At 46.4% G+C, this 16,178-nt stretch overlaps 1 protein-coding gene across 4 annotated transcripts in view; it reads right to left on the reverse strand.

Annotated features, from left to right (window-relative positions):
* The window catches only part of ITPR2 (inositol 1,4,5-trisphosphate receptor type 2), a 533,709-nt gene that overhangs the window by 248,479 nt on the left and 269,052 nt on the right, over nt 1-16,178 (reverse strand). For all 4 annotated transcript variants that reach the window (XM_019515702.1, XM_019515703.1, XM_019515701.1 and 1 more), the window contains 2 exons: nt 12,071-12,199; nt 11,319-11,439 (listed from right to left, as the gene is read on the reverse strand). In XM_019515702.1, the coding sequence (XP_019371247.1) occupies nt 11,319-11,439; nt 12,071-12,199 (250 nt within the window). The remainder of the gene's footprint in view (nt 1-11,318; nt 11,440-12,070; nt 12,200-16,178) is intronic.

The following is a 16,178-nucleotide window of genomic DNA, read 5'->3' on the forward strand; positions in this document are numbered from 1 at the left end:
ATCTGCTGGCACTGGCCCCTGGACACCAGTGTGGGCCCCATGCTCCCGCTGGCTCCTGCACCTGCTCACTCCCAGTGCCTCCCAGCCCCGCAGTACAGGCAGGGGGCAGCACACAGCCCCAACCCACTGCTCGCCGGCAGGGAAGAAACGTGCTGAGCACGGGGGAAAAAGCGGCCCCTTGCCCGCCCTGTGCCTGGTGCCCCACACTGCAGCCACTCACAGCCCGCCTGGGGCTGCCTGTGACTGCTCCAAACAGCATGGGCTGTGAGCAGCTGCAGCAGGGAGCGCCAGCCACAGGGCAGGCAAGGGGCCGCTATCCTCCGCCTCGGGAAGGAGCAGGGAAGGAGCCTGGGGAAAAGCTGAGTGTGGTGGGGGGAAAAGCGGCCGCTTGCCTGCTCTGTAGCTCGTGCTCCTTGCTGCAGTTGCTCACAGCCCACACAAGGCTGTCTGGAGCAGGCACAGGCAGCCCCTCGCAGGCTGTGAGTGACTGCAGCGCAGGGCGCAGGGCACCGGGCGGGCCCGCCCCCTCCCCCCTTCCATGCGGTTCTGGTGTGGAGCAGCCATGTGGTCCCAGGCTAGAAGCCCAGTGGGGTTTCCAGCTGAGGGGGCAGGGCCGGGCAGGCCCTGCTGCTGTAGGAACCCACCAGGCTTCCCCTGGGTCCTACTGACCTGTCAAAAATGACAGGAACCAAGGGCAGATAGATATTAATTTTCTAAATTTTTTAGGGGCCCCACAGGCTGGATAGAATGGCCTTGCAGGCTGAATCTGGCCTGTGGGCCGAATTTTGCCCACCCCTGGACTAGATGAACTCTGGAGGTCCCTTCCAACCCTACTTCTCTATGGCTCTATGACAGATTATGGCACAGATATGCCATCTTTATAATACAATTTTAACCAGGATTTTTGTAGGACATGAGCTGAGACCTTCTATGCAATGTAAAACTCTCATATAAAGAGCCTGTAGTGTTAATGTAATGGATTCTTTTGTGTGTCGGTGGGTAATTAAAAAAAATCAAATGGAAAAAGCTAATAGATACTATATAGATGGTGGGAATAATATCTTTAGATTTAGCTAGCATGTAACTCACTAGATTGAGGTTCTTTGATCTTGTAATGGCAAGGAAATTGTGCTGGAGGTAAGAAGCATTAACATTCATTGCTTAACTACGCAGCTATGTCAGCTGTTTGAAAGGAACCCTGGAATATTTTTTAAAACTTTGAGATTAACAGCCTGATCTGATCCCATTGAATTCAAAGCAGGTTTTGCTACTGACATTGGATTGGGCTGTATAACCCGTGCATGCCTTTCTTTACATAAGTATTTTTGGGAATGATGACAAAATAACTACTGACAAAACCTCTGTTGTGAGGATGGGTAACCTCTTGCAATATATGGAAAGACAAAATTTCATTAGCTTATTTAAAACACAAAAGTTCATGATAAGCTCTCCCCCAACTCTATTATGTATGAAACATAATACATAAAATATATTAGGAAGTAATATACCTGAAATTAATTCAATGGTTCCTTTTTTCCTTTTTTCCTGATTTTTGAGATCAGAGGATTTTTTAAAAACATTTAGTTTATAACTTGTTTGGCATGGGTGGGGGGCAACTACTTGAATAATTAATGTTTGCACTAATCTAGTATGCTATACATTAAATTAATATTAAATATTAGCTAAACATTGAATAATATGTAATAGTATAAGAAAAAAAACAAACCAGACTTCCCTCATTATTATACGCCAATCCGGAATATAATCATGCATATAATGGGATATAATGCTGTAGAACCCGTCTCAAAAGTCCATGTGAACACAACACACAGGTTATTTTATATTCATTATTTTATAATATTTATAATACTTTTTAGTAATATCAATGTAGCTAGTCTTTTACTGTGAAAGAAAAAATGGAAACCTTTTGCTACCTTTGTGTTCCTAGTCCCATGGAGCCTGGGAGGGTCTGCTAAAGGAGGCAAGCCACAACACTTCTGAAAGAACTGGAAGCAGGCAACTCTGCCTGGAGACAAAGAACTCAGTGAAGCTTGAAAACTTATGAAGTTTTTCCCTTGTAGTCAAGTGGAGTTGAAGTATCAGGACTATAAGAAATTAGCTTTTGCAACCTATCCTTTTGTTGACCTGGAAGATAATGTACATTCTTGCAGTGCCCATTAGAAGACACATGTAATGATCTTAAGCTCTTGAAGCAATACTGCCAGTGACATACCTATTAAGCATTGAGCAGAATGTACTTTTCTTAAACTTACTCTGAAACAGGTCTCTTCAAGTGTATTATTACATGGATCTTTGATATCTGGGGAAATCTGTGCATGATCTTTCTGCCTGCTGAGATTCATTTCTAAATCCAAGGCTACCACAAAAAATCATGTTTGTTTTTACAACTCTATGCTGCATTTATTTTCCATCAAAAATCTTTGGTTCCTGCTGTAAATCTGTCCAATACACCTCTGTCTGATACAGGCAAAATCTGTCTAGAGTTTTTTAAAATCCTGCTGTGAAACATGAAGGTCCTAACATTAAAGCTGTCAAACTCCCAAGAAAAAAAATCAGAATGGAGAGTGCTTACAGATACATATCTTAAATCCAATTCTAGTCCTTGTATGCTGCTATTAAGAAAGGTATAGAGAAAAGAGCTATCCTATTTGTAACAATGAAAGAACCTTCATCTTCCTATTTCCTCATATGGACACTGGGCACAATTTTATGCTGATGGAATAGGAGATAGGTAAAGCAGAACAGTGCATAGTTACTAGGCGCCAGCTTTTCAAAAGGGCTCAGCACTCATAACTGAGGGCAGTTTTTGCAAAGAATGCAAATGCCTAGTGGGGCAACACAAATAAGCATGACAGAAGCAGCTTTGGTGAGCTAAGCACTATTCAAAATCTAGTCTTTATTTAAGAACCTAAATGCTGGAATATTCAGGTTCCATTCCAGGTGCTGAGCACTTGTAAATCTAGATGGATTTAAGCTAAATGCAATGACTTATGTTCTCTGCAACCCCAATGGACCTACCTTTGCCGCCATAAGGAATGTTCATTCACATGAGTACTTCAAGTCAGCAGAGCTCCTTGGATTAATAAAATAAGTGGGATTTGGTCCATTGTTTGATGAAATTGTGCCAAAATTAGGCCAGGGCAGAATTCATCTCATTCTGTTTCACTTACCCATAAAGCTACTTCCCCTGGAGCCCAGGGGGCCAAATTATGGTTTTAGCTAATCTCATACAAATGTACAGCTTCCATCTAGGCTGCACAGGCATCGTTTAGGGCAAAGTGGGACTAGTCATGTAGGGAAGTCAAGCAGGATTTAGTACCATATCTACAAATACTAAACATCACAGCAGGTGTAAATCTCAGCTCTCCAGCTAAATTTATGTACAGGGACATTGCTGAAAAACTCATTTTCTTCCCCACTTTGCTCTGAGTTATTCACTTAGCTGAAAGTTCTTCCTTCTCAATTTCATTTTTTGCAATTACAGCATAAAGTGCCAGATAAAAATAGATGTAATTTGCTAAATTAGTATAATTCCATAATATCAATGTCAATTAGTATTACTATTATTGTTGATGATAATGTTAAATGCCTTTTTTATATTCCAAATACATATTTCCTTGCTTGTCAAGAAAACGGTGCACCATGTGTCAGATTGTGCTTTTAAGGGATGGACTTAAATGGAGGTTGATGCACAAGTGATACAGTCCTGCCCATAGGATTCTATTCAGAAAGCCTGTCAGAAGATTGCAGAATGAGGACCTTCGGGGCAGCCCAGCTCTACCATGGACAAGGAAGTAGCAGCCATTGGCAGAACTAGCCCTGAGTAGCCATTGCACTTCAGGGAACTGAAAGGAGTTTGTTATGGTCTACACATGTGTTAGAAGCTCAAGCAAGAGGAAATGTCTTTGAAATGTCCTCCTCAGTGAAAATCTGGTCCTATGCCTCACTGGACTTATGGTTTAAAATAGCAAGATCTAACAGGTTATTTAGCAAGCCCTGATGAATGCACCCAAGAGTGCTAAAAGAGCTGGCTAGCGCGTCCAATGACAAGGATATTTGAGAACTCATGGCACTCAGGAGAAGTTCCTAAAGATTGGAAGAGGGCCAATGTGGTACCTATCTTCAAGAAAGGAAGATCCAGGGAACTACAAGCCAATCAGCTTGACCTCAATCCCTTGAAAGATCATGGAAAAAATTATTAAAGAATCCATCAACAGCAGGCTAACAGAAGATGTCATCCTGAGAGACAGCCAACATGGCTTTGTTATGGGTAGGTGTCCCAGGGGCACAACCACAGGGGAGCTAGAGACTCTACTCTCAGGGGACCCTGGGACGGGGGCTACACACCCCATGAAACCCTGCCCCCCCCCCCCCAAAAAAAAGAAACCACTTCCCAGCCACAGGACGCCAGACACCAAAGGAACAAAGAGCAGAGCCCGTGCGGTTCACGAGCCACACCTATATACAGCTGGAGCCGGCAGGTGACGTCAGGAGAAATCACCAGCCGGCAAAGATAAAAGGGAGCGCCGAAAGAGAAACAGGGAAAGCGGGAGAGGCAGTGGAGGCTGAGTAGGCTCTCCACGCCGGCGACAAGCAGTGCCGGCATGAAAGAAAAGGATCCAGATCAGAGAGCAGCTGCAGAGGCTCTCTGCATTGGTGGCAAGCAGCCCCGGTGCGAAGGGGAGGATTATGCTTGGGGAGAAGCACCCCGAGTAGCAGGGAATAAACCCCGCGCCGGTCACGAGGAGCACCGGCATCCAGGGGGTGACCTCGCTCCTGAAGGAACTGTAGCAAACCCGGAGACGGCGGAGGCTTCCTACTCCGGATTCTCACAAGTATGAAGACATGGAGGGAGGCTGACCCGGGGAAGGGCAGAAGATGCCACGACAAAAGTGTGGAGTGGAGCAGCGCCGGGGGACGCCACCTGGCTTAGGTTCTATGGCTGAAAGAGGGAAGGAACAGCATATCCTGATTTCTTCTCTTCTATCCACCCTCTTATCCTTTTAAGTTCTTTTTTCTCTTTAGTTGCCCCTGGTCTGTATATAGTCTTTTCTGTTGCTGTTGTGGTCTTTTTTCTTTGGGTGTTCAGTGGCTTGGTCTGCCTCGAGGGGGATCTGGCCGACACCGCACCACCAGGGTGTTTACAAGGCTCAGCAAGTAGCTGTCAACAGCAGGGAAGATAGACAAGATGGGCGTATCCAGTAGGCCTGTAGCCTATCAAAGAAACAAAGTTAATAACCAATCCCGAAGAGGCCATGAGGATCAAAGGTCATCTAAACCAGAGGGATGGCTGCATTAAAATCAGGTGACTTGCCAGAGGCTGGCATAAGGAAGGGGTGTAGGGGAGGTGGAGCCCCACGAATATCTGCTGGGAGGAGTGACCGACCCCGAGGGACCTGCAAAAGAAGACCCCTGCACTAGAAATACATTCAAAGTCATGGCAGATGAGTTTAGGGGCTTTCGCCGGAGTGATCAAGGTCCCATGAGCCCAGTGGCCACATGAACCCTTACCATGCCCACCACCAGGTGCACGCGCTAAGGCAGCACATGAACGGGTATTCAAAGTGAGTCGGTCACAGTAGGTCATGCCTGACCAACCTCATCTCATTTTATGACCAGGTGACACATCACCTGGACAGGAGAGGAATAGCTGGTGTCATTTACTTGGATTTCAAAAAAGCCTTGCTTTGGTCTCTGGGTTCCCATGATGTCCCTCTGACAAAATTGGGGAACTGCAGCCTCGACAACTTTACGGTCCAATGGCTGGGGAACTGGCTCCGTGGTCGGACTCAGAGAATATTAGTGGATGAAACCGCACATGGTGACCAGATGAGTCTCTCAGGGTTCAGTACTCAGACCAGTACTCTTTAACATATTCATAAATGACCTGGATTTGGGTGTCAGAAGCAGACTGGCTAAGTTTGCAGATGACACCAAATTATGGGGAAGTATGGTCATAGTAGAGAATAGGCTGGGGATTCAGGCCAATTTAGACAGGCTCACAAAGTGGGCAGATCAAAACCTGATGACTTTCAATATAGAGAAATGCAAAGTGCTCCACCTCAGGAAAAAGAACCCTCATCATACCTATAGGCTTGGCAGTGCTACACTCACTAGCACTACAACCGAAAGAGATTTGGGGGTCACGACTGAACACAAGACGAATATGAGCCACCAATGCAATATTGCAGCCGGCAAAGCAAATAAAACCCTGGCTTGCCTGTACCAATGCATCTCAAGCAAGACCCAAGATGTCATCCTCCCACTTTACTCGACCTTGGTGAGACTGCAGCTGGAGTACTGCATCCAGTTCCGGGCTCCACACTTTAGGAAGGAGGTGGAGAAGCTTGAGAGAGTCCAAAGGAGAGCCATGCACATGATCAGAGGTCAAGAGAGTAGGTTTTATGAGGAAAGACAGAGGCATGGGACTCTTCAGCTTGGAAAAGCGTAGGCTCAGGGGGGACTTGGTAGCAGCCTATAAGTATATCAAGGGTGTGCATCAGGATCTGGGAGAACATCTATTCACCAGGGCACCCCAAGGGAAGACAAGGTCCAATGCTCACAAACTGCTGGAAAACCATTTTAGACTGGACATAAGGAAAAGCTTCTTTACTGTCCTTGTCTCCAGAGTCTGACATAGACTCCCCACAGAAGTGGTGCCAGCACCTACTCCAGACACATTCAAGAAGCGTTTGGATGATTATCTTGCTGGGGTGATCTGACCCCAGCTCACTTCCTGCCCTTTGGGCAGGGGGCTAGACCCGATGATCTCACAAGGTCCCTTCCAGCGCTAATGTCTATGAAATCTATGAAATCTATTTTAATCATCTCCAGTACATACAAAAATATGAAAAAAAGAAGGAAGAAAAATAGAATGACAGAATACAAGAAATCCATGAGACATGGAATGAAGCTGCCTATGAAGAAAACTCATGGTCTACATCAAATCTATTTCTTGCAGCATATAACCTTGCCATCAGATAGCAGGGCACTGGTAACAAAAAGACACTCTGGCTTCTATGCATCTGTGTATTCTGCCAAGAAGCCAAGTGAATTAACCTGTACAGAGCTCCATGCTGCCATGGCCATTTTTCTACAAGCTATCTAATTTAAAGCTAATTCCAGTATCTTGAGGTGACTCTGCAATCACTTCTGTGTACGAATAAGGATGTATGTGTACATACCAAATAGCACACTGATCTCTGTGGGCTAGAGATCTAGCATTCTATTACGTAACAACCCACATGTGTCCAGTAGTAGCCACAGAGTGCTTAAGGACTCAAAAAATATTCCATGCACCTATTCCTTTCCTTGTAAAGGAAATAAGTTCCTAACACTAATTGTCTTATTCCAAGAATGCAAAAGGTAAAAAGAAGTATGGCATTACTCATAGATAAAGAATTGTAAGATTGTGGCTTTTATTTGAAACTGTAAAATCAGTAAGGAAAGGAATGTAGAACATCTTAAACTTTTATAATGCTTCTGCCAGATGGAGCCATAATTAAATCATTTGCACAACAAATAAAATGACTGAATGTTGTTAAGTTTAGGGTAACAGGTAGACTAATTCACACAAAATGTTAATGAGGTATTTTGGCTAATATGTTAAATGATACCACTGTAAAACAAGTCCAAAATCTAAATATACAGTCAATTGTAGCAATGCCATAAACGTAGCAATGGCCAAGAGACCATCACATATTGTTTTACTCTTATTTATTGCAACTTTCTTTAAAGTTATAGCAACTAGATCTTCTATCAAGCATCTAACATCCCGATTCTGCCTTCACCCCATTCTTTTTCATGTTGCAAGTGTCCACACAAGATGCCTAAATATGCAGTAGCCTAGTTTACTGCACAGTAAGCATGCGTGTCTACACATGCAAATGTAGGTAGCAAATTTACATGGGTTTAGTAGTGTTCCTAATTCTTGTTTTTTGTTTTTTTTTAAATCTGGGAACGTTTCAGTGTTTATTTTCGAAACATAAAAACCAGGATAAAATCAGGATAAAAAGAAGAAAAGGAAAAAAACCAGCTTAAAATCAGGGAAAAATCAGTGGTGAGGGAGGGAGGGAGTAAGGCTGGGACTAGGAAAGGGACGGAGGGAGGGGCATGGCCCCCCTGCATCCAGTTGGAAACCTGTGTCTCAGGTAACTGGCACAGCGGCACTTTTAGCTTACTGGCAACACCCGTTTTTCAGTTCAAATCCCTATTAACCAGCATGAGTTGGGAATGGGCCATTGAGATTTGAACTGAAAAATGGGTGTAAATCAGTAAAAACTGAATGACTTAAAAAAAAATATCAGGGAATTTCAGTGAAAAAAAAAAATCAGTAAAAACCAAGAACGTGGAACACTAGGGATTAGTTACTGCACAGTAACAAACATGTAGACACTACCCAGAAGCAAGTCTCCATGCGGCAGGCAGGTGATGGGGATGTGGGTCCCATCAAGCGTCCCGATGCACTGGGGGAACCCCAGGGCATGGAACCCCACCACCACTGCCTGGGGGTTGTGCATGCAGAGCAGAGCGTCCCCCAGCATGTCCTGGAAGGCACCACACAGCTCCAGGAAGGCCTCCCCAGTAGTGGCCTTGCCCACACCAAACAGGTGGCCAACATACCGCAGGCTGGCAGGCGTGGCCAGCTTGAGCAAGGCAAGGAACAGGAGGGTGTCTGCAGGGAGGGGCAGCTGCATGGTGGTGTCAGGCCAGAGCTGCCCCACAAGGTCCCAGAAGGTGGCCTAGGTCATGCAGAGCTGCCCCACAAGGTCCCAGAAGGTGGCCTAGGTCATGCAGAAGGCCTCCAACCGCTGCTCATCATCCCAGGCATGCTAGATGATGTGCCGCCACCAGCCCTGGCTGGTCCAGTGAGCCCAGAGACAGTGAGGCTGGAGGCCCAGAAGGGCAATGATGGCCCCAGTGATGGCGTTCAGAAACTCCTCATCGGACACGAGCACAGCAGTGGTGACCCTGGGTCAGTGCGCTGCAGCCAGGCAAACAATCGCTGCATGCAGGGGAGCCAGGAGGGCCTAGATGGCCGTGGGCCAGGCAGTGGTTGGTATGGTGGGCAGTGCAGTGGGCCAGCAAGACCAACATAGCAGCCAGCAGAAGTCCAGGGCACTAATCATCACTACCAGGGGCACAGGCTGAAGCAGCCATGGTGCAGGGAGGCAAAGTGGGCAAGGAGAGAGCTGCCACATGCTGCCCCTGCACTGAGCAAGCTGCTCCTGGGCAGGGAAGCAGCTGGCCAGACAACAGCGAGCAGAGCTGGCTTTTGAAGAGGACTGCTGACGGCTGGCAGCTGCAGCCGGAGCCTAGAGCTTCCCTGGTGGCAGCAGAAGCCCATTGCAGGGCTACAGGAAGTTTGGTGCTAAGAGCAGCTCCCTAGTCCCTACATGTGTAGACACCTGCCCAGGAGCATTTAACCTGCCTAAATTTACACCCAAGTAAATTGAGTCCAGATCAAATGCATGTGTAGACACACCTGCTAAGTAGTATTTTACTTCACAATTAGGACATTTTCCATCAAAGTGACTCACTTTTAGAAGCATATCTATATTGAATTATCTTTCCTATGTCAAAGCAGAAGCCTCTAAAATTGTGATTTTGCAGACATTTAAACTTTGGAATGAACTTTTGCTGGTATTAGCTATATGACAGTATGGTGTTTTTTAGGATTCAATCATGCCAAAGAGTTGTTTAAAGTCTGCTTTGATGTGAACATTATTAATTCCTTTGATAAATTCTCATATTTTCTGAAGTATTTACTCATTAGAGATTATAGAATTCAGTGAGGGCCAGACAGATAGAATGCTTATACTTCTCACTCCTGAGCACTTACTCATACAGAGCTGTCCCACTGGCTTCAAAGCAAATCAGAGTGGCATGGTCTGCTTTAATGAATTCCAGCTCACTACCAGTAAGATACATAATCAGTGTAGGGGCAAGATTGTAATGGGCATTCTGTGCCCTGGCAGAATGGAAAGAATTCACCCTTATGTGTGAGAATAAAAAAGCAAGCAAAGGCACTCATCCAGTCTTTGTCTAAAGCAGAATAGTGAAGAGTCAGCAGGGAAGTACTATGAGTAAGTCCATGTGGTACTCAATCTGATACTCACTAACCAGAACCACTGAGCCAGCCCAGGACTCGGGCTAAAAATAAATAAATATTTCCCAGAAGTAATGAAAAAGGTAGGCAGAAATTCTGGCACCCCAATCCACAATTCCTCTCTTGGGTGAACTGGGGAGCCAGGGTGCAACAACTGTGTACCAGCCCTTCGCCTACAGGTTGTCTCACATGACAAAATTTACTTCAAAAAACGGTAAGACGTTTCTATGGTTTCACACAGTTTGAGATAATTTCTATGTAAGGTTACGTCATACTTTCATACAGGGGAACCTAGATTTTTCATACAGGGATGGTTTACAACCTGCTTAGTTTGCCATGGGTTGTCAAATTCAGAAAAGTCCCCTGAGCCGATTGATGATGTAATTTTTACTTCAAAGGGCACCATTCCTTCACTCAGCTGGAGCACTGCTATGAACCCATGCAGCTGATCAGAGAAGCAGCACCCTTAGAAATAAAGACACCTCACATATCGTTTTGGGTGATGGGAGTGAGGGGGGAGGGAGGGAGACCAGGAGGTAAGGACCCTGCATAGAATCCAAGTTCCACTATTATAGAAAACATTGCTCTCTGCTAAGGGTCAAATTCTACCTTCACTTAACAGCTCTGAAGAGCCTCACTCTCCTAAACAGTCACCATGTTTAATGAGATTGGCTTGAAAAGGGTATAAATGAGGAAAACAACTATCATCAAGCGACAGGAGTTTTAAGATTAAACTATGTTAAAATTATGGCAAAATTTTCTCATGATGTGACATCCAGAAAAACAATTCTTCAACCCCAAGTAGCTTTGGGCACTTTTACACATGCTCCAGGGGCTAGGGAGGTGGTGTTTTAATTACAGTGGTTCTGAGAGCAGCTCTAATTAAGGTGCTGCCATGTCTCATGTATCAGTGTCCCTGTGCTTAAAAATGGTGATGGGATCACTTGAACTAAAGCTTGTTTGAAGAGCTGTAGCCTCCACTGCCATTTTTAAGTGCAGAGAGGCTAATACACAAGACGCAGGAGGCTGCTGGAGCACAGCAACTGCCACATTTCAGCTGACTTGATTAATCAAGTCTTCTCCAACATGCTGGAATTCCAACACGTAGAAGCAGTCTCCGCACTCGTGTATAGGCATCCTTTTACTTTAAACCTCAGCATAGAACAATTAAACAAAACTTGGCACCTACCCACTTCAGCCAAAGTTTTAATACATGACTCCACGGAGGCTTTCTGTGCTGGGTTTGGCCACGTACAGTTGTAAATTCTGAAAGCAGACTGCAGCAGTTGAATAAAAACTGGCTGATGTGTCTGAAAACAAAGGTAAACAATGAATGTTACACTTTAAAGTCTCTTCACAACTGCCCTAGGGTTTGACAGACCATAAACTACATGCATGGTTTTCAGGCCCTGTGTGCTTTAATTATAATTCAGTTAAACCCTTATCACTCATCAGGACAAGCAAAAAAGAAAAAACAAAAAAGAAACTGGTTTGGTAATATCAAATCACGCAGTCCTTACGCAAGTAAAATTCTCACCAATGTCCAATGTGCAGTGTGGTGTTAGGACAGAAGGCAAGCAAGGATGGTACTTTCCAGACTAATTCAGAAAGACTCAGGAGCTCTCAGGAGACCTTTCCGTCTTAGGCACTAATGTTTCTGTGTTAAAAGGATAAAATGAAGGCTTTGATCCCACCAAAGGATCACTCATGCAAAGTCTCACTGAAGATGCAAAAGTCAAGTGAAAAAGCTCTGTACAAATCTGTACAAGCCCTTTCATTGGATTAAGATCCTAAATTTGTGAATGGCAAATTTAGAGAGAGTTACACTGTTAATGTGAGATACAAGAAAGGGAACAAAAAGTAAAGGGAGAAATAACATTTTAGCAGGCAGGAGACTCAGGAATGGTCTGAATTACGTATTTTTAAGAGTCTCATTCTTACCTGGAGGCTGGTGCTGTTATCTGAAAATGGAGAATTGAAGAAGCCACTCACAATGTTCATTACTGGCTCAGTGACGTACTTCTCCAGAAATGTGTCTGCATGTTTCCGATCTGTAGTTGTATTGCAAACCTGAAGAGATGAGCAAAAAACAGAACAAAACAAAACAACTACCCTTAGCTTTTGTTTACTTGAGACCATATAACATTTAACATTTCAATTGACAGTTATCTATATAATTAACCCTATTTCCAAAATATGGATCTTCATACAAAATATATAAAATCAAGGTAACTACCTTGTGGTCAAATTGTACTGAGTTTAGCATTTATGGGCATTTATACACATGCTCCGGGAGTGGAGGGGGGCACTTTAATTAGCGGGGCTCAATAGCCACTCTAATTAAAGTGCCTGGAGCATCATGGGTATCAGTGTCCCCACACTGAAAAATGACAGTGGGGGTGCTTTAACTAAAGCTCCTCAAATGAACCTTATTTAAAGCACCCTACCTGACACTTTTCAGTGCACGGATGCTGATACATGTGACACTGGACTCTTCTGGAGCATGGTAATTAATTTGCTCTGACATGCTGTAATTATTGCACACTGGAGCACCCTCTGTTCCTTCACACTCCACATCTTAATCTGATCTGTACCTTTCCTGAAACAGCATTTTCAGTTTAGCTGCCTACTCTTTTCCCCCACCACAAAGCAAAAAGAGTTTGCTGGACTGAGCTGGGTCATTCCCTCCTATCAACAAAAGGCATGCTGCCTTATATATTTAGACAGATGAAGAAGAAAATGAATCATTCCTCTCCCTAGTGCGAGTGACTTTAGTAAGGGAAGGTAAAAATGTTGCAAGACTGAACAATGCCAAACTTTTCTCTGCATCCAACAGCTTTTGTTAGATGGGAGAGGTGGAGCTTATTCAGAAAAAGAAATTTAAAAAGAGGTAGGCCAGTGGGAAGTAAGCATAGTGAGCCCTGACACTGGAGGAAGCAAGATCTCTGTGACCTGTTCAGTCAGCAGAGGCCAGCAGCAGCCTCCATAGGTGTAAATTACAAAAAAAAAGACCCAGTAAGCCACAAACAGCCTAAATTCTTAATATCACAGAGTTGTGAAGGACATAAGACAAACAAAAGGAAAGGAAGAAAAAGAATTGAGTAGAAAAGGAACACTGGAAGTGACTTAGAGGTTTAAGATGAAGAACTCATTAGGTCACTTATGGAGCTGTTGGAGAACACAGTAAGTTTGAACTTGAATACAGCATCCTTGAAGGAAACATTCTAATGCAACAGCATGGGGTTTCTTTTATCATATACATTTTTTTATGGTGAAAACTGAAAAAGGTGTGGTGGGAAGGAAGGATTGTTTGACTCATTTCATAATTCTTGCCAGGAAAACACCTTTCAGAATGTTCTCATGGAATAAGCACAACACTTGTAAAGCAGGAACACTTTACAAGAAACCCAGGCTTAAGGAAAATGCACATGGCAATCCCCCCACACTTCAGTCTCAATCACCTCTAAACAAGGGGGGGGGATCTTAATAGTATTTAGAAAGAAAGAAAGAGGAAAATACTGCTTTCATTTACGATCATATACAGTCACTCCAGAGATGCTGCAGGGGTGAACGTGACAGCAGATTTACACACGTGTAGACAAACTCCTTGATAACCACCAAGGCAGCAGCTGAGCTCTTGACATATACTCAAGAATACTCAAGAATCTAGGCCCCTTGTGAGGGAGGGAAGTATTATCACCCTATTTTATAGGTGGGGAGCAAGGACAAAGAAGCTAGCACAGAGATCACAGAGAAAAGACAAGATCACAGAGAGAAGTCCACAGAAAAGAGCATCCAGCTCTCCTGGATTCCACTCCAAGCCAACATTCTCTCTACTTTCCACTTCAGCAGCAACTCTTGGTCCTTGTCCTCTGGGAACTCTGGCAGCGTAACCAAAAAGTATTTAAAGGAGGGTAACTGACAGCATCAGTGATCTTTGTTGGACTGACCTGGGATATACAGATCTTCAGAACACAAAGACCTTTTGCAAAGGACAGCACCAACGTCTTCCCAGTGTGGGGGCTGAGGTGGGCTAGCAGAAAATCGAGGGGGGGGCTCCACTATACGTCTTCTGGCCAAACATACTTTTTTTTTTTTTTTTTTTTTTTTTTTTTTTTAACTTAAAGAGAGGCACCATGAGCTGCAGGCAGGAGTGGGATGGGCTTAGCTGTGTAGGACAAGTGGAAGTGGCTGGGGGGAAGGTGTGGGGGGCTTGTACAGGGGCAGTGTTCGGAGGGACAGCTACGGGGTGGGGAGGTGCTAAGGCAAGCTCGTCTAACTCTTGTAAAGAACACTTTATAGATGGACACAACAGGGCAGAGTGTTGTTATAAGGTAGTTAAGAAAGGGTCCCCCTACCAGGAAAGGGAAAGGATTATGGGCACAGACAGAAGTGACAATGTTTGCCTGATCTGACCACGAGGGGTCAGATAAAGATGTTTCAGAACAGAGCATCTTCCATAATTTCTGCCTGCATTGCCTCCCAGCCTGTCGCTATTTTCAAAATGGGAAGAGGAAAAGGGAGCAGAGGGAGTTCAGTCTGGGATTTATTTTAGCCCCTGTTGGAGGCTGGGGGGTGGGGAGACTCCAATTTACCCACTCCATCCTCCAGCTCTGGCTGAGGAAACCCTAGACAAGTTCCCTCTGCTCCCTTTCCCCCCTCCCATTCTGAAAACAAGGACAGTCTGGGAAGGTGGAAGGGCCATTGGTAGGGGAAACCAGATAGATCAGGGTGGGCAATTATTTTGGGTGGAGGGCCGCTTACCCAGTTTTGGTAGGCTGTCAAGGGCCGCATGGGTAGCCCTGCCCCTTGACAGGTGCCCCACCCCTGATCACCATCTTGGGACCAATGTCCCAGGGCCAGCACCAGTGGGTCCAAAGCAGGACACAGGCTGGCAGGGGTCTGTGGAGCTGGGTTGGGCTGCACTAGCAGGGAGAGGGGGGAACTGGCCCGGCTCCCCAGAGCCCCTGCCAGCCAGGACCCTGTACTTCTGCTGCCCTGCTCTAGACCAGTGTGGGCCCTGTGCTCCCACTGGCTCCCTACCCACTCACTCCCAGTGCCCCCTAGCCCTGCAGTACAGGTAGGGAGCAGCACACAGACCTGACCCCTGCTCACCGGCAGGAAAGAAGCTGGTGCTGAGCGCAGGGAAAATTGGCCCCTCACCCAACCCATGGCTGATGCTCCCTGCTGCAGCCGCTCGCAGCCCATGCAGGGCCATCTGGAGCAGGCACAGGCAGCCCCACATGGGCTGCAAGTGGCTGCAGTGCAGGGCACTGGGCACAGGGCGGGTGAGGGGCTGCTTCTCCCCCCCCCATGCTCAGCACCAGCTTGTAACCTGACTTTACTACCAGCCTGGGCCCCGCACTGGCTCCAGGTTCACCTGTCGGGGCTGCACACAGCGACAGCAGCTGCAGCACCCCACGCTTGCCGCTCCAAACAGTGTTGGCTTCTGCTGCCTGCCCAGAGTGGCAACCAGAGGGGCCGCAGCTCCTGTCGCCACACGCAGACCCAACGGGCAAGCCCGGAGCCAGCATGGGGCCCAGGCTGGCTGTGGGGTCCGGTTAAAAGATGGTGCTGAGTACAGGGGGGGTGGAATAGTGGCCCCTTCCCTGTTCCATGGCCAGTGCCCCGTGCTACAGCCACTTGCAGCCCACTGCACGGGCTGGAAGCATCTGCAGCAGGGAGGGCCAGCCATGGGGCAGGGAAGGGCTGCTTTCCTCCATGCCGGGAAGGAGCCCGGGGAAAAGTTGAGCACGGGGGATGGGAGGGAAGCAGCCCGTCCCACGGCCGGCGCTCCCTGCTGCAGCCACTTGCAAGAATGAGGGGCTGTCTGGAGCAGGCACAGGCTGCAAGCAGCTGCAGCACCGGCCGCAGGACAGGGGAGGGGCTCCTTCCCCGCGCTCAGCTTTTTCCCAGGCCACATATCGCCAGACTCCTTCCCTGCCCTCCCCACCCCCCGCCCTTACCTGCAGTTCCAGCGTGGGACAGCCATGTGGCCCCAGGCCAGAAGCCCCAGCTGGAGCTCCCAGCTGGGGGCAGGGAGGGGACG

Source organism: Gavialis gangeticus, unplaced genomic scaffold (genome assembly GCF_001723915.1).
Source record: "Gavialis gangeticus isolate Ggan-Ray unplaced genomic scaffold, GavGan_comp1, whole genome shotgun sequence".
Taxonomy (NCBI): Eukaryota; Metazoa; Chordata; order Crocodylia; family Gavialidae; genus Gavialis; species Gavialis gangeticus.